The following is a 24,789-nucleotide window of genomic DNA, read 5'->3' as shown; positions in this document are numbered from 1 at the left end:
CCAATATTACATATCATACTAAGTGTGACACTGATTTATGAGTCAGTGTCCCCCACAGGACACCTACAGATTTCAACCACTTAGTGACTAAGACCTGACAGGAAAAGTAAAACGCTCAGGCGTATTTCCCGTCTCATAAGAAAATCCCACCATTGGATCACTGACTATATCAATATAGGATCTGAACATTGCCACACCCCCTCTTAAGGCATATTTCTTCACCCGCAGTTCCACTTGTATGTTTATCGTTACATGTTGTACTGTACATATTGTATTCTGGTATTAGGTCACTTCAATTACATGCAACAGATTTTTATGTAAACTTGGCATTTTATATATTGTTGCCTTGCTGGATGCATTGGCCATCCTATAATATTAACTTTTTTTTATTTTATTTTATTGAGATTACTTTATTCACTTACAAGGTATATGCTGAAAGTTTTTGTATGTTTGCTTTAACCCACTGTGGAACTAATTTTGGCTGCAACTTGTACTATTCTCGCTAAGGTATAGCGCAGTCTCCCCTGCCCCTCTTCCATATAAAGTGAATAAGGGACTTTTGAATATTGGCAAGGAAGGAGGAGGCGGGTATGTCTACAGGTAAAGTATGCAAAAAGGTAAAGCCACATGGGCACTTTAATTTTAATGGCTATTATCCTGCCCAGCAACAAGATAATAAGGCAATTCCAGGAGGTAAAAAACTTTTTCTTTTAATGTGTATTGAAAAACAAACAAACATATATACAGATGTGTCCTCCTTCGCTGTTCCTGCAGTTACGTTAAGCTGCCCTTGTAGTCACACATAACCCTGAGTTTACTAATGGTGAGCATCTTTTTGTGCCTATTTTTCCCCCACAAATGTGCTATGCAAATAAGATGCACAAGCAGAGTATGCTGGTTAAAATTATATGCACCGTGGGGGAAATTTACTAAGGTGGGAGATTTTTAGCCATATGCTGAGAGAATATGTAACACAACCTGTGTGTCAACACAACCAATAATAAGAAACCGCATGCCATGGCATGAACAACGTCAGCGATAGCCTGACAGAGAAGAAATACCACAAAGTGCAACCAAAATCAATAACTGCAGACACAGTACGCACTGGGACGGGCGCCCAGCATCCTCTACGGACTAAGAGAAAAGGATTTACCGGTAGGTATTAAAATCCTATTTTCTCCTTCGTCCTAGAGGATGCTGGGGACTCCAAAAGGACCATGGGGATTATACCAAAGCTCCAAACCGGGCGGGAGAGTGCGGACGACTCTGCAGCATCGATTGAGCAAACATGAGGTCCCCATCAGCCAGGGTATCAAACTTGTAGAGCTTAGCAAAGGTGTTTGAAACCCGACCAAGTAGCCGCTCGGCAAAGTTAACCCGCCGAGACACCTCGGGCATCCGCCCAAGAAGAGCCCATCTTCCTAGTAGAATGGGTCTCCCCCGACTTCGGTAACGGCAATCCAGCCATAGAACTAGCACGCCGAATCGTATCACAGATCCAGCGTGTAACCGACTGCAGAGACGCAGGCGCCCCAAGCATGCTGGGAGCATACCGGACAAACAGAGCCTCTGTTTCCCCAATCTGAGCCAAATTGGCGACATAAATCTTCAAAGCCCTGACTACATCGAGAGACTTTGAATCAGCCAATGCTGAAGTTACCACAGGCATCAAAATAAGCAGGTTTTTAATAAACACAGAAAACCCTTTTCGGCAGAACTACTATCCGAGTTCTCAATTCTATCCACTTGGTAGATCAAACAGGGGCTCTTGTGAGACAAAGTCGCTACTTCCGACAACCGCGTTGCGGTCGCCCAAAGGCAATAGCATGACCACTCTCCAAGAGAGAAATTTTAACACATACTTTAATAAAGCTTCCAATCAGTGTGACACAAGAAACGCAACACCACGTCAAGATCCCACTGTGCCAATGGGGGCACCAATGGAGGTTGGATGTGCAGTACTCCTTTCACGAAAGTCTGAACTTCCGGAAAGGTGGCCAATTCTTTTTTTTTTCCTGAAAGAAAATTTATAAGGCCAAAACTGCCCTGAAACGGAGCCTACCTTTAGGCCTGCATCCACACCTGCTTGCAAAGAATGGAAAAGAACGACTCAGCTGAAAGTCTTCCGTAGGAGCCTTCTTGGATTCACACCAAGACACATATTTACGCCAAATACGGTGGTAAGGCTTTGCCGTTACTTCTTTTCTAGCCTGAAGAAGTGTGGAAATGACCTCACTGGGAATACCCTTTCGGACTAGGATATCGCGTTCAACCGCCACGCTGTCAAACGCAGCCGTGGTAAGTCTTGATACACGCCCGGATCTTGCTGTAACAGTTCCTCACGTAGAGGAAGAGGCCAGGAATCTTCTATGGATAAATCTTGAAGAACTGGATATCAAGCCCTCCTTGGCTATACCGGAACAATGAGGATCACCGGAACCTCTGCTCTTCTTACGTTTATCATCTTCAGAAGAGTGAAAGCGGAGGGGACACATAGACCGACTGAAAAAACACCCAAGGTGTCACAAGGGCGTCCACTGCTATACCTTGAGTGTCTCTTGACCTGGAACAATATCCCTGAAGTCTCTCATTGAGGCGAGATGCCAACATGCCCAATTGAGGCACTCCTCAAAGACTTGTCACTTCTGTGAAACTTCTCGATGACGACTGTATTTCTCCCGGATGGAGATCGTGTCTGCAGAGGAAATCTATTTCTCCGTCGTTTACGTGCGGAATGAAGACTGCTAATATAACGTTGACCAGTCTTTCCACCCAGCAGAAAACTATTTCAGCTTCTGCTATTGCCGCTTTGCTCCTTGTTCCGCCCTAGCGGCTTACTTACGCCCTGCTGTCAAGTCGTCCGACAGAATTAACACGGGCAGATCACGAAGAATATGTTCGTTGAAAATAGCTCTTAATTCAAGAAAGCTTATTGTAGACAAGCTTCGCAGCTTGACCTTTTCCTCTGGAAATACTTATCCTGCAAGGACTGCTCCCCAGCCTCGGAGATCTGCATACATGGACACCAGGATCTAATCCTGGATCCCGAACCTTCGTCCCTCTAGGAGGTGAGAACTGAGCAGACACCACAGAAGCGATATCCTGGCCATTAGGATTATATTCCGGTGCATGTGCCGTTGAGGCCCGGACCACATTTCCAACTGGTCCCGTGAAAACCACTCTGGCATTTGACCTGCTCACCGAAAAGGCCTCTTAGGCCGCACCCAACTTCTTCATCAACATATTGATGGATTGTCACTGCAAATCTGATCTGACTCTGGATCCTCAGACCTCTTTCCACAGGAAAACACAGAACCTCAACCGTTCAGTATCTACTCTGATACCCACCTCCGACATCTGCGTCGTTGGGAACAACAGCCCTTCCCTGTGTTGAAGAACAGTCAGAGAGAAACAACGATTTGCACCACTTGATTCTTGACCTCACCTCAATCAGGAGAACGTCTCAGTACAGAATAACAATGGCTCTTACTATTGAAAGAAAACCATCATACTACCATCACTCCGGTGAAATGGCAAAGACAATCCTGGATATCCCTCCAGGTAATCTGAATGCGTAGAACAACACATGTAAACTTTTTTTTATTTTTTTTATAACCGGGACAGGAGGACAAGGCCCTGAACCTGACGCACCTCTGGTATGGCGTCGCGTACTACCTCCCCTTCCAGAGGGGAATATCCATTAGAAAATCAGTGAGGGGAAACATCTGTAACTCCAGAATGTCCCCCTTTGGATTCTATAAGTAACTCACTGGTCCTAGTCTATTCCCGGACTAACTGAAAGTAGTAACTGAGTCCTCACCGGAGTGGGGTCCAGCCATATAGACTCCGCGACATGTGGTGTATGTGGTAGAAACAGAAACGACATCCTCTTCTGCGAACCTAACAAGGCTGCAGAACTCTTACCTTTTCACCTTCCACAGGCTACACAGAAAAGGAAAAAAGAACTGTATCGAACTGGTTAAAACGACTGCATCCCACAAAAGAATGCGTCACCAACCGTTGTGAGGGAATCTAACTCCCAAAGTTAGACTTACCAGCAGTATCCACGAGATTGACTGAACTGAGGCATCCCCCCAAACAGCGGTACACCGTCCCAGGGAAAAACTCCAGTAACTCTCGGAGTCAGCCTCAGCATTCCCCCGGCCACACTTCCTGTATACGTACGGCAGCCTGCCGCAATGTTATAAAGAAGAACCAACATAAGGAACCTCCCCTCTCTCTGTACGGTAAACCTATCTGATGTCTTACCGAATACAAACACCTCATGTGCATGTAATGCAAATAAGCCCACAGCATAGAAATATAATATCACTTAGCTTTCCTGTATACGATCCTTTGAGACAGGGCCCCGTGTCGACCAGGAGTTGACTTTCACGGTATTCTATCCGTGGCATGAAAAGAATAAACCTTCGGACTCCTTGAGAGGGTGTGAGTCACGGCCGTCCTAGAGCTTTATCAACAGAGCGACCAGCACATGAGAAGGAATACCATTACTTCAGTATTCATTATAAATCATAATATGAATATACATATTGTAATACACATATAAACACATCCTAAATATATATATATATATATATATATATATATATATATATATCATACATATAAGCGGATTGTCCGGAGCCTTCGGGTCCCTAGTGACATTAATGTGTTCTGAATGTTTATGACCATGTACTGAAATGCCCCAGTTGTGGATCTACCAGGAAACATTATAGTCGACAGAAAACCCTAGTATTCGTCGACAGCAGGGATTAGTAACCAGGCAAAATTACATTCTTGCGACCCTGAGGGGTCCGAGGAAGTATACCTATACAAATCCAATATCACTCCCCCACAAAAAACTACCATGGGGTATATTTACAAAGATTCGTGTTTTGGCCGTTTTGAAGGGTGTTTGAACTCGAATGGTATCGGGTGCATTTTACTGCAACTTTTTGAATCCTGATACGATCATTCACTAAGCTGCCGAGTTTTGCACAATCGTTTTTTCCGATGTCGATGTGATTCGTAATATCAGGCAGTGTTTTACGGGAGTGATGAGTAAAACACTGCCTGACAAAACACAAGGAATCCCGGACGGATCTGTGAGATCCGTGCAGGGCTTCATTGTGTACCTTAAAAAGTTGATTAAAGTCTTAAAAATTCTGAAAAAAATTGTGTGGGGTCCCCCCTCCTAAGCACAACCAGCCTCGGGCTCTTTGAGCCGGTCATGGTTGAAAAAAATAAGAATTTACTTACCGATAATTCTATTTCTCATAGTCCGTAGTGGATGCTGGGGACTCCGTAAGGACCATGGGGAATAGCGGCTCCGCAGGAGACTGGGCACATCTAAAGAAAGCTTTAGGACTAACTGGTGTGCACTGGCTCCTCCCCCTATGACCCTCCTCCAAGCCTCAGTTAGGATACTGTGCCCGGACGAGCGTACACAATAAGGAAGGATTTTGAATCCCGGGTAAGACTCATACCAGCCACACCAATCACACCGTATAACTTGTGATCTGAACCCAGTTAACAGTATGATAACAGAGGAGCCTCTGAAAAGATGGCTCCCAACAATAATAACCCAATTTTTGTAACAATAACTATGTACAAGTATTGCAGACAATCCGCACTTGGGATGGGCGCCCAGCATCCACTACGGACTATGAGAACTAGAATTATCGGTAAGTAAATTCTTATTTTCTCTAACGTCCTAAGTGGATGCTGGGGACTCCGTAAGGACCATGGGGATTATACCAAAGCTCCCAAACAGGCGGGAGAGTGCGGATGACTCTGCAGCACCGAATGAGAGAACTCCAGGTCCTCCTCAGCCAGGGTATCAAATTTGTAGAATTTAGCAAACGTGTTTGCCCCTGACCAAGTAGCTGCTCGGCAAAGTTGTAAAGCCGAGACCCCTCGGGCAGCCGCCCAAGATGAGCCCACTTTCCTTGTGGAACGGGCTTTTAAAGATTTTAGCTGTGGCAGGCCTGCCACAGAATGTGCAAGCTGAATTGTACTACAAATCCAACGAGCAATAGTCTGCTTAGAAGCAGGAGCACCCAGCATGTTGGGTGCATACAGGATAAACAGCGAGTCAGATTTCCTGACTCCAGCCGTCCTGGAAACATATTTTCAGGGCCCTGACAACATCCAGCAACTTGGATTCCTCCAAGTCCCTAGTAGCCGCAGGCACCACAATAGGTTGGTTCAGGTGAAAACGCTGGAACCACCTTAGGGAGAAACTGAGGACGAGTCCTCAATTCCGCCCTGTCCGAATGGAAAATCAGATAAGGGCTTTTACAGGATAAAGCCGCCAATTCTGACACGCGCCTGGCCCAGGCCAGGGCCAACAGCATGACCACTTTCCATGTGAGATATTTTAACTCCACAGATTTAAGTGGTTCAAACCAATGTGACTTTTGGAACCCAAACTACATTGAGATCCCAAATTGCCACTGGAGGCACAAAAGGAGGCTGTATATGCAGTACCCCTTTTACAAACGTCTAAACTTCAGGGACTGAAGCTAGTTCTTTTTTGGAAGAAAATTGACAGGGCCGAAATCTGAACCTTAATGGACCCCAATTTCAGGTCCATAGACACTCCTGTTTGCAGGAAATGTAGGAATCGACCCAGTTGAATTTCCTCCGTCGGGCCTTACTGGCCTCGCACTACGCAACATATTTTCGCCAATTGCGGTGATAATGTTTTTGCGGTTACATCCTTCCTGGCTTTTGATCAGGATAGGGATGACTACATCCGGAATGCCTTTTTTTTCCTTCAGGATCCGGTGTTCAACCGCCATGCCGTCAAACGCAGCCGCGGTAAGTCTTGGAACAGACAGGGTCCTTGCTGGAGCAGGTCCCTTCTTAGAGGTAGAGGCCACGGATCCTCCGTGAGCCTCTCTTGAAGTTCCGGTTACCAAGTCCTTCTTGGCCAATCCGGAGCCACGAATATAGTGCTTTCTCCTCTCCATCTTATCAATCTCAGTACCTTGGGTATGAGAGGCAGAGGAGGGAACACATACACTGACTGGTACACCCACGGTGTTACCAGAGCGTCTACAACTATTGCCTGAGGGTCTCTTGACCTGGCGCAATACCTGTCGAGTTTTTTAATCATGTGGACGACTTCTGGGTGAAGTCCCCACTCTCCCGGGTGGAGGTCGTGCTGAGGAAGTCTGCTTCCCAGTTGTCCACTCCCGGAATGAATACTGTTGACAGTGCTATCACATGATTTTCCGCCCAGCGAAGAATCCCTGCAGCTTCTGCCATTGCCCTCCTGCTTCTTGTGCCACCCTGTCTGTTTACGTGGGTGACTACCATGATGTTGTCCGACTGGATCAACACCGGCTGACCTTGAAGCAGAGGTCTCGCTAAGCTTAGAGCATTGTAAATGGCCCTTAGCTTCAGGATATTTATGTGAAGTGATGTATCCAGGCTTGACCCTAAGCCCTGGATATTCCTTCCCTGTGTGACTGCTCCCCAGCCTCGCAGGCTGGCATCCGTGGTCACCAGGACCCAGTCCTGAATGCCGAATCTGCGGCCCTCTAGAAGATGAGCACTCTGCAACCACCACAGGATGGATACCCTTGTCCTTGGTGATAGGGTTATCCGCTGATGCATCTGAAAATGCGACCCGGACCATTTGTCCAGTAGGTTCCACTCGAAAGTTCTTGAGTGGAATCTAACGAATGGGATTGCTTCGTAGGAAGCCACCATTTTTACCCAGAACCCTTGTGCATTGATGCACTGAGACTTGGTTCGGTTTTAGGAGGTTCTTGATTAGCTCGGATAACTCCCTGGCTTTCTCTTCCGGGAGAAACACCTTTTTTCTGGACTGTGTCCAGGATCATCCCTAGGAAACAGAAGACAAGTCGTCGGAACCAGCTGCGATTTTGGAATATTGAGAATCCAATCGTGCTGCCGCAACACTACCTGAGATAGTGCTACACCGACCTCCAACTGTTCCCTGGATCTTACCCTTATCAGGGAATCGTCCAAGTAAGGGATAACTAAAATTCCCTTCCTTCAAAGGGATATCATTTCGTCCATTACCTTGGTAAAGACCCGGGGTGCCGTGGACCATCCCTACGGCAGCGTCTGAACTGATAGTGACAGTTCTGTACCATAACCTGAGGTACCCTTGGTGAGAAGGGTAAATTTTGACATGAAGGTAAGCATCCTTGATGTCCCGAGACATCATGTAGTCCCCTTCTTCCAGGTTCGCAATCACTGCTCTGAGTGACTCAATCTTGAATTTGAACCTCTGTATGTAAGTGTTCAAAGATTTTAGATTTTAGATTTAGAATCGGTCTCACCGAGCCGTCTGGCTTCGGTACCACAATAGTGTGGAATAATACCCCGTTCCCTGTTGCAGGAGGGGTACCTTGATTATCACCTGCTGGGAATACAGCTTGTGAATAGCTTCCAAAACTGCCTCCCTGTCAGAGGGAGACGTCGGTAAAGCCGACTTTTGGAAACGGCGAGGGGGAGACGTCTCGAATTCCAATATGTACCCCTGAGATATTACCTGAAGGATCCAGGGGTCTACTTGCGAGTGAGCCCACTGCGCACTGAAATTCATTGAGAACGGGCCCCCACCGTGCCTGAGCTTGTAAAGCCCTAGCGTCATACTGAGGGCTTGGCAGAGGCGGGAAAGGGGTTTCTGTTCCTGGGAACTGGCTGATCTCTGCAGCCTTTTTCCTCTCCCTCTGTCACGAGCAGAAAAGAGGAACCTTTTGTCCGCTTGCCAACAAAGGACTGCGCCTGATAATACGGCGTCTTATTTTGAGAGGCGACCTGGGGTACAAACGTGGATTTCCCAGCTGTTGCCGTGGCCACCAGGTCTAAAAGACCGACCCCAAATGTCCCCTTTCAAAGGCAATACTTCCAAATGCCGTTTGGAATCCGCATCACCTGACCATTTTACTGGTAGAATTGGACAACGCACTTATACTTGATGCCAGTCGGCAATTATTCCGCTGTGCATCATGCATATATAGAAATGCATCTTTTAAATGCTCTATAGGCAATAATATACTATCCTTATCTAGGATATCAATATTTCCAGTCAGGGAATCCGACCATGCCAACCCAGCACTGCACCTCCAGGCTGAGGCGATAGCTGGTCGCAGTATAACACCAGTATGTGTGTAAATACCTTTTTGGATACCCTCCTGCTTTCTATCAGCAGGATCCTTAAGGGCGGCCATCTCATGAGAGGGTAGAGCCCTTGTTCTTACAAGCGTGTGAGCGCCTTATCCCCCCCTAGGGGGTGTTTCCCAACGCACCCTAACCTCTGGCGGGAAAGGGTATGCAGCCAATACTTTTTAAGAAATTATCAATTGTTATCGGGGGGAAACCCACGCATCATCACACACCTCATTTTATTTCTCAGATTCAGGAAAACTACAGGTAGTTTTTCCCTCACCGAACATAATACCCCTTTTTGGTGGTACTCGTATTATCAGAAATGTATAAAAACATTTTCCATTGTCTCAATCATGTAAAACGTGTGGCCCTACTGGAAATCACGGTTGTCTCTTCACCGTCGACACAGGAGTCAGTATCCGTGTCGGCGTCTGTATCTGCCATCTGAGGTAACGGCCGCTTTAGAGCCCCTGACGGCCTATGAGACGTCTGGACAGGCACAAGCTGAGTAGCCGGCTGTCTCATGTCAACCACTGTTTTTTTTATATAGAGCTGACACTTTCAACAGTACATCCACTCAGGTGTCGACCCCCTAGGGGGTGACATCACTGTTACAGACACTCTGCTCCGTCTCCACATCATTTTTCTCCTCATACATGTCGACACAAACGTACCGACACACAGCACACACACAGGGAATGCTCTGATAGAGGACAGGACCCCACTAGCCCTTTGGGGAGACAGAGGGAGAGTATGCCAGCACACACCAGAGCGCTATATATATACAGGGATAACCTTATATAAGTGTTTTTCCCCTTATAGCTGCTGTATGTTTTAATACTGCGCCTAATTAGTGCCCCCCTCTCTTTGTTTTAACCCTTTCTGTAGTGTAGTGACTGCAGGGAAGAGCCAGGGAGCTTCCCTCCAACTGAGCTGTGAGGGAAAATGGCGCCAGTGTGCTGAGGAGATAGGCTCCGCCCCCTTTTCGGCGGCCTTATCTCCCGTTTTTTTGTATATTCTGGCAGGGGTTAAATGCATCCATATAGCCCAGGAGCTATATGTGATGTATTTTTTGCCATGTAAGGTATTTCTGTCATGTTTTATTGCGTCTCAGGGCGCCCCCCCCAGCGCCCTGCACCCTCAGTGACCGGAGTATGAAGTGTGCTGAGAGCAATGGCGCACAGCTGCAGTGCTGTGCGCTACCTTATTGAAGACAGGAACGTCTTCTGCCGCCGATTTTTCCGGACCTCTTCGCTCTTCTGGCTCTGTAAGGGGGCCGGCGGCGCGGCTCCGGGACCCATCCAGGCTGGACCTGTGATCGTCCCTCTGGAGCTAATGTCCAGTAGCCAAGAAGCCCAATCCACTCTGCACGCAGGTGCGTTCGCTTCTTCTCCCCTTAGTCCCTCGATGCAGTGAGCCTGTTGCCAGCAGGTCTCACTGAAAATAACAAACCTAAACTAAAACTTTCACTAAGAAGCTCAGGAGAGCCCCTAGTGTGCACCCTTCTCGTCGGGCACAGAAATCTAACTGAGGCTTGGAGGAGGGTCATAGGGGGAGGAGCCAGTGCACACCAGTTAGTCCTAAAGCTTTCTTTAGATGTGCCCAGTCTCCTGCGGAGCCGCTATTCCCCATGGTCCTTACGGAGTCCCCAGCATCCACTTAGGACGTTAGAGAAATATGGGGAAAAACCATTGTAGCCAATGGTGGGAACTTTGCGGTCAGCGGTGAGGTTACTTTCGGTCAACCGCTGACCGCAAAGTTCCCACCATTGGCTACAATGGAGCGCATAGGCGCTACATTGTATCTGTGCCGTGTGCAGCCTGACAGACACTACAGGAGCACACAGCCAATCAGGAGAGTGCCACGACGTGGCGCTCCCTGATTGGCTGAAGGGACCCTCTTTGACAGGAGTCAGGGGGGGTCCTGGCAGTCGGGGAAAGGGGTCCCATGTGTAAACATGGGACCCCTTTCAGTGCGTGGTCGGGTTTCCGTTTTATTATTTTGCCAAGTACGTGGATTATACAAAGGTCTGATTCAACACTGGATTATGTGAGTATAATTTTTTTCACAGGTACCCCAAGGATTCTACATGGAGAAGAGGACCGAGCCTCGTGGGAACATAGGTAAGTATGTATGTATGGAGGTGTGCATGTATGTAATAAACTTATACTTTCACGGTGTGTGTGTCCTGTTTTTTTTGGGGTATTTTTTTAGTAGTAGTACTACAGGTACCAGCGGGCCCGGTTTTCCACCACATGCTGGTACTTGTGGTTCTCCAAGTACCAGCTTGCGGGGGAGGCTTGCTGGGACTTGTAGTACTGCTACTAAAAACAATATTCCCATTTTTTCACAAGGCTATCAGCCCCCCATCCGCCGCCCTTGGATGGGGGGGGGGCAGCCTCGGGCTTCACCCCTGGCCCTTGGGTGGCTGGAGGGGGGGGACCCGTTGATTTAAGGGGTTCCCACTCCTCCAGGGTACCCCGGCCAGGGGTGACTAGTTGGGTATGTAATGCCAGGGCCGCAGGGACCAGTATAAAAGTGTCCCCCGGCTGTGGCATTATGTACCTGGCTAGTGGAGCCCGGTGCTGGTTTCAAAAATACGGGGGACCCCTACGCTTTTTGTCCCCCGTATTTTTGGAACCAGGACCAGGCGCAGAGCCCGGTGCTGGTTGATTAAATATGGGGGAACCCCTGTCATTTTCCCCCCCATATTTTTCCAACCAGGACCGGCTCAAAGAGCCCGAGGCTGGTTATGCTTAGGAGGGGGGACCCCACGCAATTTTTTTTTCCAGTTTTTACACTAAACAGACCCTTTCCCATAGATAACCATGCACAGATCTCACTGATCCGTGCATGGTTATCAAAACTCGACTGGAAAAAGCAGGTCTATTTTTTTGCTGCTTTTTTTAACGAATCTAAAAAAAACAGACCCGCACTTGAGCACTTAGAAACGAACACCCAAATACGAATAAATAGTGAATGCCCGTATTGTATGACTATGAGAAAAGGATTTACCAGTAGGTATATTAAAATCCTATTTTCTCTTACGTCCTAGAGGATGCTGGGGTCCATTTTAGTACCATGGGGCTGTACCAAAGCTCCCAGTACGGGCGGGAAGGTGCGGATGTTCCTGCAATACTGACTGACCAAATTGAAGGTCGTCAGCAGCCAAGGTGTCAAACTTGTAGAACTTAGCAAACGTGTTTGCCCCTGACCAAGTAGCTGCTCGGCAAATCTGCTAAGCCGAGACCCCCCGGGCAGCCGCTCAGGAAGAACCCACTTTCCTTGTGGAATGGGCCTTTACCGAAGTCGGTATCGGCAATCCTGCTGTGGAATGAGCGTGCTGAATCGTACATCTGATCCAGCGTGCAATAGTCTGCTTAGAAGCAGGACACCCAATCTTGTTGGGGTCATACAGTACATACAAAACTTGTTTTCCTTATCCAAGCTGTTTTCGTGACATAAGTCCTCAAAGCTCTGACGAAATCCAAGGACCTTGAAACAGCTGAGGTGTCAGAAGCCACTGGCACCACAATAGATTGGTTCATATGGAAAGAAGACACAACCTTTGGAAGAAATTGCTGATGCATTCGCAGTTCAGCTCTATCTTCATGAAAGATCAAGTAAGTGCTCTTGTGAGACAAAGCCCCTAACTCAGACACTCGTCTGCCTGATGCCAAGTCCAACAGCATGACCACTTTCCAAGTGAGAAACTTCAACTCCACCTCTTGCAGAGGTTCAAACCAATATGATTTAAGGAACTGCAACACCACATTAAGATCCCATGGTGCCGCAGGAGGCACAAATGGAAGTTGGATGCGCAGAACCCCCTTCACGAATGTCTGAACCTCAGGAAGGGAAGCCAACTGTTTCTGAAAGAAAATGGACAAGGCCGAAATTTGGACCTTGATAGATCCCAATCTTAACCCTGCATCCACACCAGCCTGTAGAAATAGGAGAAGACGTCCTAAATGAAACTCCACCGTTGGAGAATTCTTGGATTCACACCAAGATACATATTTTCTCCAAATGCGATGATAATGTCTAGACGTTACTCCTTTCCTGTGGTCTTGATAAACCAACGACCCCTGCTGAAGCAGGTCCTCTCGAAGAGGAAGAGGCCGAGGATATTCTATCAGTAACTCCTGAAGATCTGGATTCCAAGCCCTCCTTGGCCAGTCTGGGACAATGAGAATTGCCTGTACCTTTGTTCTTTTTATGATTTTGAGAATTTTCGGTATTAGTGGAAGTGGAGGGAACACATATACTGACTGGAACACCCACTGGGTCACCAGTGCATCCACTGCTATTGCTTGCGGGTCTCTCGACCTGGAACAATATTTCTGAAGCTTGTTGTTGAGACAAGATGCCATCATGTCTACTTGAGGAACGCCCCAAAGACTTGCTACCTCCGCAAATACTTCTTGGTGGAGGCCCCATGCTCCTGGATGGAGATCGTGTCTGCTGAGGAAGTATGCTTCCTAGTAGTCCACTACCGGAATGAAGATTGCTGACAGAGCTCTTGCATGTCTTTCTGCCCAGAGGAGTATTTTTGTCACCTCTACCATTGCCGCTCTGCTTTCCGTTCCTCCCTGACGGTTTATGTAAGCTACCGCTGTTACATTGGTGGTCATTCCGAGTTGTTCGCTCGATAATTTTCTCCGCATCGCAGCGATTATCCACTAAATGCGCATGCGCAATGTTCGCACTGCGACAAGTAAATTTGCTATGAAGTTTGGTATTTTACTCACGGCATTACAAGGTTTTTTCTTCGTTCTGGTGATCGTAATGTGATTGACAGGAAGTGGGTGTTTCTGAGCGGAAACAGGCCGTTTTATGGGTGTGTGTGAAAAAACGCTACCGTTTCTGGGAAAAACGCGGGAGTGGCTGGAAAAACGGGGGAGTGTCTGGGCGAATGCTGGGTGTGTTTGTGACGTCAAACCAGGAACGACAAGCACTGAACTGATCGCACTGGAAGAGTAAGTCTCGAGCTACTCAGAAACTGCACAGAGAAGTCTTTTCGCAATATTGCGAATCTTTCGTTCGCAATTTTGATAAGCTAAGATTCACTCCCAGTAGGCGGCGGCTTAGCGTGTGCAATGCTGCTAAAAGCAGCTTGCGAGCGAACAACTCGGAATGAGGGCCATTATCCGATAGGATCTGTATGGGATGATCTTGAAGAAGATGCGCCGCTTGTAGAAGTCTGTTGTAAACGGCCCTCAACTTCAGAATGTTTATGTGAAAAAGTGTTTCTTGACTTGACCATCTTCCTTGGAAGCTTTCCCCTTGCGTGACTGCTCCCCAACCTCGGAGACTTGCATCCGTGGTCACTAGGATCCAGGCTTGAAGCCCGAACCTGCGTCCCTCCAGGAGGCGAGAACTTTGTAGCCACCACAGGAGCGAAATTCTGGCTTTCATTGACAGGAGTATCCTCTGGTGCATGTGTACATGCGATCTGGACCACTTGTCCAGTAGATCCCACTGGAACACCCTGGCATGGAATCGTCCATATTGTAGAGACTCGTAGGCCGCTACCATCTTCCCCAGACGGCGAGTGCACTGATGAATCGACACGTGTGCTGGTTTCAAAATTTGTTTGACCATCCTCTGGATCTCCAGAGCCTTTTCCACCAGTAGAAATACTCTCTGTACCTCGCTGTCCAGTATCATTCCCAGCAATGATAACCTCATTGTCGGTTCCAATTGTGATTTTGGAAGGTTTATGATCCAACCGTGCTGTTGAAGCACCGTCAGAGATAGTACAATGTTTTGTACTAACTTCTCACTGTATCTCGCTTTTATCAGGAGATAGTCCAGGTAAGGAATTATGTTGACTCCTTTCTTGCGAAGGAGAACCATCATCTCCGCCATCACCTTGGTGAATACTCTCGGTGCCGCAGAAAGTCCGAATGGCAATGTCTGGAACTGGTAGTGGCAGTCCTGAACCGCAAATCTCAGATATACTTGATGTGGAGGGTAAATAGGAACATGCAAATAAGCATCTTTGATGTCCACCGACACCATAAATTCCTTTCCTCCAAGCTGGAGATTACTGCTCTCAGGGACTCCATCTTGAATTTGAATCTTTTTAGGTTTAAAATCGGTCTGACCGATCCGTCCGGCTTCGGAACCACAAACAGGCTTGAATAAAACCCTTTTTCCTGTTATAGCCCAGGAACTAAGGTAATTACTTTTTCCTGACATCATTTCTGTATTGCTTCCAGTAAATTTCTTCTGTCTTGAACAGAAACTGGTAAGGCTGATTTGAAAAATCGGCATGGGGGGAGATCTTGAAACTCTAACTTGTAACCTTGGGATACTATTTGTAGTATCCAAGGATCTAGATCTGATTGTACCCAGATCTGGCTGAAGAGTTGTAGGTGTGCCCCCATCTGATCAGACTCCCGTAGGGGAGCCCCAACGTCATGCTGTGGTTTTAGCAGGAGCAGCGGCTGACTTCTGCTCCTGCGATGCAGTTGTAGGTTTCCTACCTCTTCCCTGCCCTCTTCCTGTGAAGAAGGGGGTACCTTTGGCTTTTTTTGTGTTTGTTGGGCCGAACGGACTTCATCGTATGTGAATGATATGCTTTCTTTGCAGGTGCCGCTGCATAAGGGAGAAATGCTGATTTACCTGAGGTAGTCGTTGAAATCATGACATCCAGCTGGTCCCCAAATAGCGCCTCACCTTTGTAGGGGAGCGCTTCAATATTCCTCTTCGATTCTGCATCTGCATTCCACTGACAAATCCACAGTGCTCTGCGAGCTGACACCGCCATAGCTGAGGATTTGGAACCTAATAACCCAACATGGTGGGCCTGAGTAACGTTCCAGTAGCCATATAAAGGGACTTTAAGGTCGTCTCTAACTTACTGTCAGCAGGCTCCTTTAATGAAGCCGACCCTGGGGCAGGTAAAATGATTTTCTTAAACAACCTAGAAACTGAGGTGTCTACCATGGGGGGTGACGCCCACCTTTTCCTGTCTTCCTCAGGGAAAGGGTACGCCAAACGTATTCTCCTAGGAATATAAAATTTCTTTTCTGGGTTAGACCAGGAATTTTCAAAGAATGTATTCAATTCCTTTGAAGGAGGAAAAGTTATCACCTGCTTTTTATTTAAATTAAAATAAGCCTTTTCCTCAGGTTCAGGTGTTGAATCTGTAATCTCTAACACCTCCCTAATAGCAACTATTACACATTGAATGCTTTTTGCTAATTTGGGGTCCACCCCTCTCAAATCCCCAGTGTCGACATCTGTGTCGGAATCTGTGTCTGTGTCACCTTGCATAATCTGCGCAAGTGACCTTTTCTGGGAACTTGAGGGGTCCTGTGTGGATGACGTGGAGGGATCAGCAAATAGTACATCCTCCACTGACTTTCTCCAGTATTTTGTCTGTTGTTCAGACTCAGAGAATTTTCTTGAAAGCTTTGACATATTACTTTGTAATTTTCTCACCCACTCTGGCTCCTTCTGTGAGGGAAGGGCCACCACATTACACTCCTGCGTATCTAAAATGGCTTCCTCAGGGGAAGAGCTCTGTCAGAGAAACGCAGAGAGATTTGCCAGTTCACACACTGCGCCCTATATGAAGAGAATTGTATATGTATATTTATTATACAAAACCTTCAGCGCTTTATTTCAATATTAGGCACGCTCACCTACTGTAATAAACACTCCCACCCCCCCTCTCTATAATACCCTGGTACTTGTTTCAGCGTTGTTATGAGGAGGAACAGTGTCTGTCAGCTTTTCTCTGTGACCCTACATGAGAAAATGGCAGAGTGAAGCCCCGCCTTCCTGCCTCAGCTACAATGATTTTTATACTGGCTGGGGTTTGTAAATCAGAGGCTATACATGTATTTACCGTTTTGCCAGTGAGAGTAAGGATTTTCCATGCAGCTCAGGGTGCCCCCCTTCGCGCCCTGCACCCTGTGTGTGTTTTGGGATACATGCTCGCGCAGCTTCAGCCGCTGCGCTGTACCTTTTTTGCCGCCAACGATGACTGGAGGACCCCTCTCTGCAGGACTCCAGTAATATACTCACCAGCCTTCTGAATTCTGGCTATGTTAGGGAGTGGCGGCAGTGCTGTGGGAGTGAACGCTGGCCAGGCTTGGGCTGTGTTCAGTACACTTCAGGAGCTAATGGTGTCCTGTCAGCGGAAGCAGAAGCATTAACTAATTGAGAAGTTGGTTCCTACTTCCCCCCCTAAGTCCCACGAAGCAGGGAAGCTGGAGGAGGGGCATAGAGGGAGGAGCCAGCTCACACTGTTGAAAATTCTTAAAGTGCCGAAGGCTCCTGCGGAACCATCTATATCCCATGCTACTAAAATGGACCCCAGCATCCTCTAGGATGTAAGATAAATGAAATTACTAGGATATGACAAGGAACCAAACAGCATTGAGTCCCCTGTACAACACCCGGCTAAATGAGAGTGACCCCTCTAAATGAAAAATGAAGCCCATACTGAAAGCACTGCAGATCATCCCGACACCCATATGTGATGTGATCATTGGGAGGCACTCGATATCCCAGCTGTCGGGATCCCGGCGCTCTGCATACTGGCGCCGGGGAGCGCCGGTATATCGTAATACACCCGATGATCATTAACTAGGATCTTTCGAGCTTAAGAAAAATCAGCTAATTAGTGATGGTACAGATGGGAGGCATTCAGGATATAGACGCCAGAATCCTGACACCTGGTGAAATACCGGCAGTCAGAATCCCGACCGCTGGCTGGAATCAGGATTCGGATGGTGGTCCATGCCACCACCCGAGGGGGAATATAACCCTGTAGCCACCAAAGGTCGGCACTGGGCCCGAAGCGCGGTGAGCGCAGCGAGTCCGCAAAGGGACACCCTGCGCTTGCCGCCGGTATTCCAGCTTGTCAGGATCCCGGCATCGGTCTCCTGACCGCAGGAATATCATACTGAATATGGTACAGCTACCTGTTATTTTTCAGTACAATAAAAAGCTGTTGAGGCTAAGGAAAAAGAGCTACAGAGATGCAGTTGCATCTCTGCCATGTAGTGACCTTTATTCAATTAATAGTGAAAATGTAGATTTTGTGAAAGTTTGTATCTAGAGAAATAATATACATTTTATAAAATACTCATGATAGTCCATTTAAAAATTGGTTCTACATGGCCACTCCTGTGCCAATTTGCTATGTGCACCTACAGTATAACATAAAGATATAGAATGGCAGGATTACAGAGGGTATGTACATACTTATCTAAAGTTCTGCTGTCATCTTGGTACTCAGGAAGCACACTGAGATCTGGAGGTGATGCCGATATAATATTCAAGGTGAGAGGCAGTGCTTCACCGTCTAGTCCCACAATTTCCAGCCCTGTAAGGCCAAGGTAATGCAGATCCCCCCATGTCATTGTAAAATTTAACTGGAGAACTAGAAAACAAGAAAAATACACTTCTAAGCATACGTCTAAATTCATTCATACTGTAAGTACCCAACATGAACCTTAATTCTATAACAGTAGGATACAACACAAGCAACAAAAGCAAGATATGGATGGTGTCACCGAGCAGCCACACAGTGCAGAGAGGCCAGGGAAAGGCTGGGTGCTGCCCAGCAGCTGCTGAAGTGCTAGGCAAGTCCACAGTATACCTGGAGTGGGGGGCATTACAAGCGGTTGTGCCCCCAAAATGTCACACAGCAGGAGGCGTGGCTTCATGAGTATGAGGTCACTTCCCCTTTGGCATACATAAGACTACCATGATGCACTGGGTGTCACCAGCTATGGTGACACCTCTACCAAAACCGCTACTTTAAAAATCTGCGATAAATGATGGGTGCCCAAAAACCATTGAATAGCTTCTGTCATTATACAGTAGATGGAAGTGTGCGGGCCAATGGAATATAGGGCCACTTGGAGATTATTCGCTGCTCATGGAGGAGGTGTGGCCACTCAATCTTGGTGCATGTCTGTTTCATCTTGCAAGCCCCATGGGTTATGGTCACTTTGAATTGCATATATACTTCTATGCAGTATATATCTAATACAGAGGTGGAACTACTGTTGGTGCAGCAGGTTCATTCCACTGGGGCCCCTGAGGACTAATGGGGAAATTGCTGCCCAGACCAGCAATGAGTTATCCCCTGCCCCCCCTGCAGAGCATTTTAAGCAATGTCAGATGAATGGACTGACTGATCTTGTGTGTGACAGATAGAGAAGGTCTGCCTCCTACCAGCGCTGATGATCACAGCCACTAACTGCCTCTAATTAATATACAACTGTACATTTTTTCTGATTCACCGCTATCTGTGAATTAAAGGCAGCCACACCAGTGTAAATTACACTGTCAGTCTTCCTGACTGATGCCAAACTGAGGAAAGCACAAGGGGGGGGGGGGGGGGGGGGCACTGTCACAGCAGAGGCCGCTGCGTCCTTGGCCCCACCGAGGTACATTCCTCCTGTTCACCGCACCGCACAGGACATTGTGCTCATTGACCCATATCACTCCCTGTCTCTTCCTGTCATCCACTGCCTCGCCTTGTCACCCTCTGCACTCTGCTGTCACCCTCTGCCTCCCCTTGCCTTCCATTGTCACCCTCTGCCTTCCCCTTCCTTACGGTGTCACTCTATGCCTCTCCCTGTCACTCACTGCTGTGTAGCATATTGTGGATTTGGTTTGTGGTGGAGGAGGGGGGCCAAATTATATTTTTGTACCTGGGCCCACCACTTATAAGTTCCGCCATGATCCAATATACTTACATTTACAACCGTAAACACCAGGCATATTATTGGCAAGATTCAAGGGAAAACATGCTGGATATCTCTGATCAGAAATCTGTGGAAAGACAACATGGAAAAAAAAAACAAATCACAATACAATGCTGAAAATAGAGATAAAAACATCAAATTCAAATAAGACATGATTGGAGACATTAATAAAACTGCTTCACAAACAACTGTGAAAAAAACAGGATCCGGACTATAGATCTACACTGTCTAGGTTTTCAGCCAATAGGTCAACACCACATGGCCAAAAGGTTGACCATGTTTGTGTTGACCAGTCGGTCATGTCATCCATTTGTCCATGTCGACCATTTATAGGCTGACCTTTTGTCAAAGTCGACTGTTGACCTAGACATTGTATATATTCTATACCACACCTGTTAGAATAAGATTGGTTGTTATGGATTACAACTTTGTGCACAATTACCTGAGCCAAAGTTTTCAAAATGCATCCAAATGAGTAATGTTCATTGGTAATAGCTAGATCTACAGTATATGTATAAATTAAAAACCATTGTAAAAATATGGAATGATGGTATAAACTAAAACAATGGAAAAAACAGAACCTAACATTTGTACGCCATATTTAAAATAAAAAGGGTATTGAGTTGCTGCCTCTGCTTCTTTCACTGTGACCCCATTTCAAACAAAAAGACAGCTGGCACGCATTGGTACAACTGTAGAAATACTTGAGAGACATTTGCATATCAAAAAGATAAAGAACTTGGCAAGCAGCTCTTATAATAGCTAGTTTGCAGGGATGACTTGTGCCATAAAAACATTGCAGAAGAAATAAAATTAGCATGCAGACTACTTCAAATAAATACATTTTATGATATACATGCAGAGTTTTCACACGTGAAAGTGCAGCAATCTTATATTTAAAAGCTTCATTTCTGTAACCTTTTATAATTGCTTTGATACATTGGATTTGGGAACAATTCCAATCATGTTTCAAAAGGTGAATCTGTTATTTACATTTAGAAAGGACAAAACTTGAAAACAGTACAGCTGTAGTTACTGAAAAATATGTTGTCTGAAGAAACTCTAACCTCTTATCCTCTAAGTATAACTTAAATCTACATAAAATAATACATTTGAATTAAATCTAAATAACTATTAACATAATGGGTTGCTTTGCTGAAAATAATCCAATGATATTTTTTATTAGACCTTAAAAGCACCAGCCTTCATTAGGCAGCTTTCACATAGGCACTTTATTTGCCTGCATTTACTAATGAAGGTATTGTAGACGTACTGTAGGTACACTATTTGAAAGCTGCCTGCAGAATTCAAAGGAGGTATCAGCACTTGTGTCAGAGAAAGTCAAGGAAACATAAATATCAGATTATAAAACAAGTGAGTTATGGGCCCTACACACTGGCAGATAATACTGAAAGATATGAACGATCTCGTTCATTAATGAACGAGATACTGTTCATATCTTTCAGTGTGGAGGTACCAGCGATGAACGATGCGCGGCCCCGCGCTCGTTCATCGCTGGTGCCCCGTCGCTTGTGCATGCAGGCCAATATGGACGAGATCGTCCATATTTGACTGCACTGCTATGGAGCCGGGTGACAGGGGGAGTGAAGAAACTTCACTCCCCCCATCACTGTCCCCCCGCCACCGGGTCGCCCGTCGGCCATATCCGCCGTCGGGCAGCTCGGCGGCGGATCTATCAGTGTGTAGGGCCCATAAACTATCTACTGTATGAGTGGACAGAGCACTTGTGTAAGGATAACTCTGAACTCTTAAGGCCCATACACACTAGAATATTTTGAGCTCAAAGCAGCTCACTTTTGGCGGTTTGAGCTGCTTCGAGCTCAAAATCTACTGGTGTGTATGGGCGGACGATGAGTGATTAGCGCTGATGCACGCTCCCGCATCATCGTCAGCGAGGTGGCCAATCGTTTGTTTTGCAGACAATGTTTTGCCCACCTCGCTCCTTGTTCATACATCATAGCTCAGTGTGTACGCGCCGAGCGATGATGGATGAACTCCGTCCACGTCCCGCTCCCTCCCCAAACCACTCACAGAGCAGCAGCAGCTGCCGGACCAGCCCTGCTCACTCCACGCTCTCTCCACAAGTGGCTTCATGGAGCAGCAGCAGCGGAGAATAGATCTCAATCATCACATCACATGCAGAGGCAGTCATTACAGTGAGTCCACTGCCACCAATGTTCATTATGGCTGTCCCCCATGTATATATTGCTGGCACCACTGGGCACCAATGTTTATATAGTCCCTCTTTTTACACATTACGGCAGCAGAGTCCCTCTTTTTACACATTATGGCTGTACAGTTGGAGCCATGCTAATTGTGGCTCCGTCTGTGCCTAGGCGCACCTATCGCCGAAAGCGTCTCCGTCGGGGCACATGCGCGCCCCATTCACTAGAATGGGAGAGTGTATCCATCCACGCGTCCGTGATGGAGACGCGCCCCATTCACTAGAATGGGGGAGCGTCTCTGTGCACTCCCGGTGGGGCTAGGTGGACGGATCGCCTAGTCACGCCGGGAGTGCACAAATGCGATCGAGCCGCCTCAGAAGAGCGCGGCTCCATCTGTAGTCCCCCTTTTTACACATTACGGCAGCAGAGTCGTAAAATGGCCCATGCTCCCGCCCCTGAAATTCAAACCCAGCCCATTATGTAAATAGCCTTTCTAATGAAAGATTTTCAGCAAAGTCTTTCGCCTCCTGAAAATCTCTTGCTCTTTGGGAAAATAGTTCAGTGTGTATGCACTACTTTGGGTGAAAGATATATATTTCAGAGATGTTGTCAAAGTCTTTTATAACGAAAATCTCCTAGGGGTTTATTCACTAAGATTCGTGTTTCTGCCGAATTGGTGGGAGTTTAAACTCTAATTTTATCGGTTGTATTTTTCTGCAACTTTTTAAAATCATTTTCGGTAATTTACTAAACTGACGAGTTTTCGTTTTTCGTATTTTCCGATGTCGATGTTATTCGTATTGTCGGGCAGTGTTTTATGGGAGTGATTAGTAAAACACTGCTGGACATAACACAATGAAGCCGAGCCGAATCAGTGAGATCCGTGCAGGGCTTCATTGTGTACAGTATGAGAATTATTTAAACAGTTAAAATAAAAATAAAAATTGCGTGCGGTCCCACCTCCTAAGCATAACCAGCCTCGGGCTCTTTGAGCTGGCCCTGGTTGTTTAAATACCAGGGAAAAATTGCCTGGGGTCCCTCATATTTAGACAACCAGCACCGGGCTCTTGGGCCGGCCCTGGTTCCAAAAGTACAGGGGACAAAAGACGTAGGTGTCCTCCATATTTTTAAAACCAGCATGGGCTCCACTAGCCAGAGAGATAATACCACAGCCTGGGGACACTTCTATACTGGTCCCTGCGGCCGTGGCATTACCCCCCCATCTAGTCACCCCTGGCCGGGGGTTCCCTGGAGTGGGGACCCCTTAAACCAAGGGGTCCCCCCCTCTAGGCACCCAAGGACCAGTGGTGAAGCCCGAGGCTGTCCCCCCCCATCCCTGGGCGGTGGATGGGGGCTGATAGCCTTTGTTGTGTAAAAAAAGAATATTGTCTTTTATTGTAGAACTACAAGTCCCAGCAAGCCTCCCCGCTTGCTGGTACTTGGAGAACCACAAGTACCAGCATGCGGGGAAATAATGGGCCCGCTGGTACCTGTAGTTCTACAACAAAAGAAATACCCAAATAAAAACAATACACACACACACCGTGACAGTATAACTTTAATTAACATACATGCACACTCATACATACTTACCTAGTGTCCCACGGAGACCCTCAATCCCCTTGTCAATGTAGAATCCACAGGGTACCTGTTAAAAACATGCCCAAAATACTCACCTATTATCCGGTGAAGTTCGGTCCTCTTCTGTACATGTAGCATCCACAGGGTTAAATAAAAAAACAAACCGAAATCCCGAATCACGCAACTTAAGGGGATCCATGTTTACACATGGATCCCCTTGCCCTGAATGCCGGGACCCCCTGTGACTGCTGTCACTGGAGATCCTGCCAGCCAATCAGGGAGCGCCACGTCATAGCGCTCTCTTGATTGGCTGTGCGCACCTGGCCTGTTAATCAGGCAGAGCGCAGCAACTTAAATAGAGCTCAGCACAGCTCCATTCTGGCCTATGATGGGAACTTTGCGGTCTGCGGCTAACCGCAAGGTTAATTGGGGTCACTGTTGTGGGTGACCCCAATTAACTTCGATGGTCTATTCCAGGCATTCCCAACCACGGTCCTCAAGTCACACCAACAGTGCAGGTTTTAGTGATATCCAGGCTCCAGCACAGGTGACTTAATTAGTAGCTCAGTTATTTTGATTTAACCATCTGTGCTGCAGCCTGGATATCACTAAAACCTGCCCTGTTAGTGTGCCTTGAGGACCGTGGTTGAAAATGCCTGGTGTATTCATTCGTATTTGTGAACTCAGCCAGGAAAAACAATACGAATAGCCCCAACACTTGCGAGATTTGTGTTTAGTAAATTCCTGAGATGCAAACTCGGAAAAAATCGGAACCTTAGTAAATATACCCACTAGTTTGTATGGGCCTTTAGTGATAACATGTGACAGCCATACATCGCTCTAGACCTACGCAAGGTGAAACCTTAAAGGCTATGGTCCAACTGTCACTGTCAACAATAAATCTGAGAATTAAATGTTCACAGAATACTGTAGGACGACATGTCTCGTAACGAGTAGGAAGATGGAATATATAAAAGAATTTAAGAGGGTTACTATGTGTAAGAGTACATACACTATATGGACAAAAGTATTTGGTCACACATGTTTATTATTAAATTTAGGTGCTTCAATCAGACCCATTGCCACAGGTGTATAAAATCAAGCACCTAGCCATGCTGTCTCCATTTTCA

At 46.8% G+C, this 24,789-nt stretch overlaps 1 protein-coding gene across 4 annotated transcripts in view; it reads right to left on the bottom strand.

Annotated features, from left to right (window-relative positions):
• The window catches only part of KATNIP (katanin interacting protein), a 465,431-nt gene that overhangs the window by 125,861 nt on the left and 314,781 nt on the right, over window positions 1-24,789 (bottom strand). For all 4 annotated transcript variants that reach the window (XM_063934229.1, XM_063934228.1, XM_063934227.1 and 1 more), the window contains exons 18-19: window positions 19,884-19,959; window positions 18,379-18,556 (exon numbers count right to left, since the gene is read on the bottom strand). In XM_063934229.1, coding sequence (XP_063790299.1) covers window positions 18,379-18,556; window positions 19,884-19,959 — 254 coding nt within the window. The remainder of the gene's footprint in view (window positions 1-18,378; window positions 18,557-19,883; window positions 19,960-24,789) is intronic.

The sequence above is a fragment of the Pseudophryne corroboree genome, chromosome 7, assembly GCF_028390025.1.
Source record: "Pseudophryne corroboree isolate aPseCor3 chromosome 7, aPseCor3.hap2, whole genome shotgun sequence".
Taxonomy (NCBI): Eukaryota; Metazoa; Chordata; class Amphibia; order Anura; family Myobatrachidae; genus Pseudophryne; species Pseudophryne corroboree.
The sequence above is the reverse complement of the archived record's forward strand: the minus strand, read 5'-3'. Positions and strand labels throughout refer to the sequence as shown.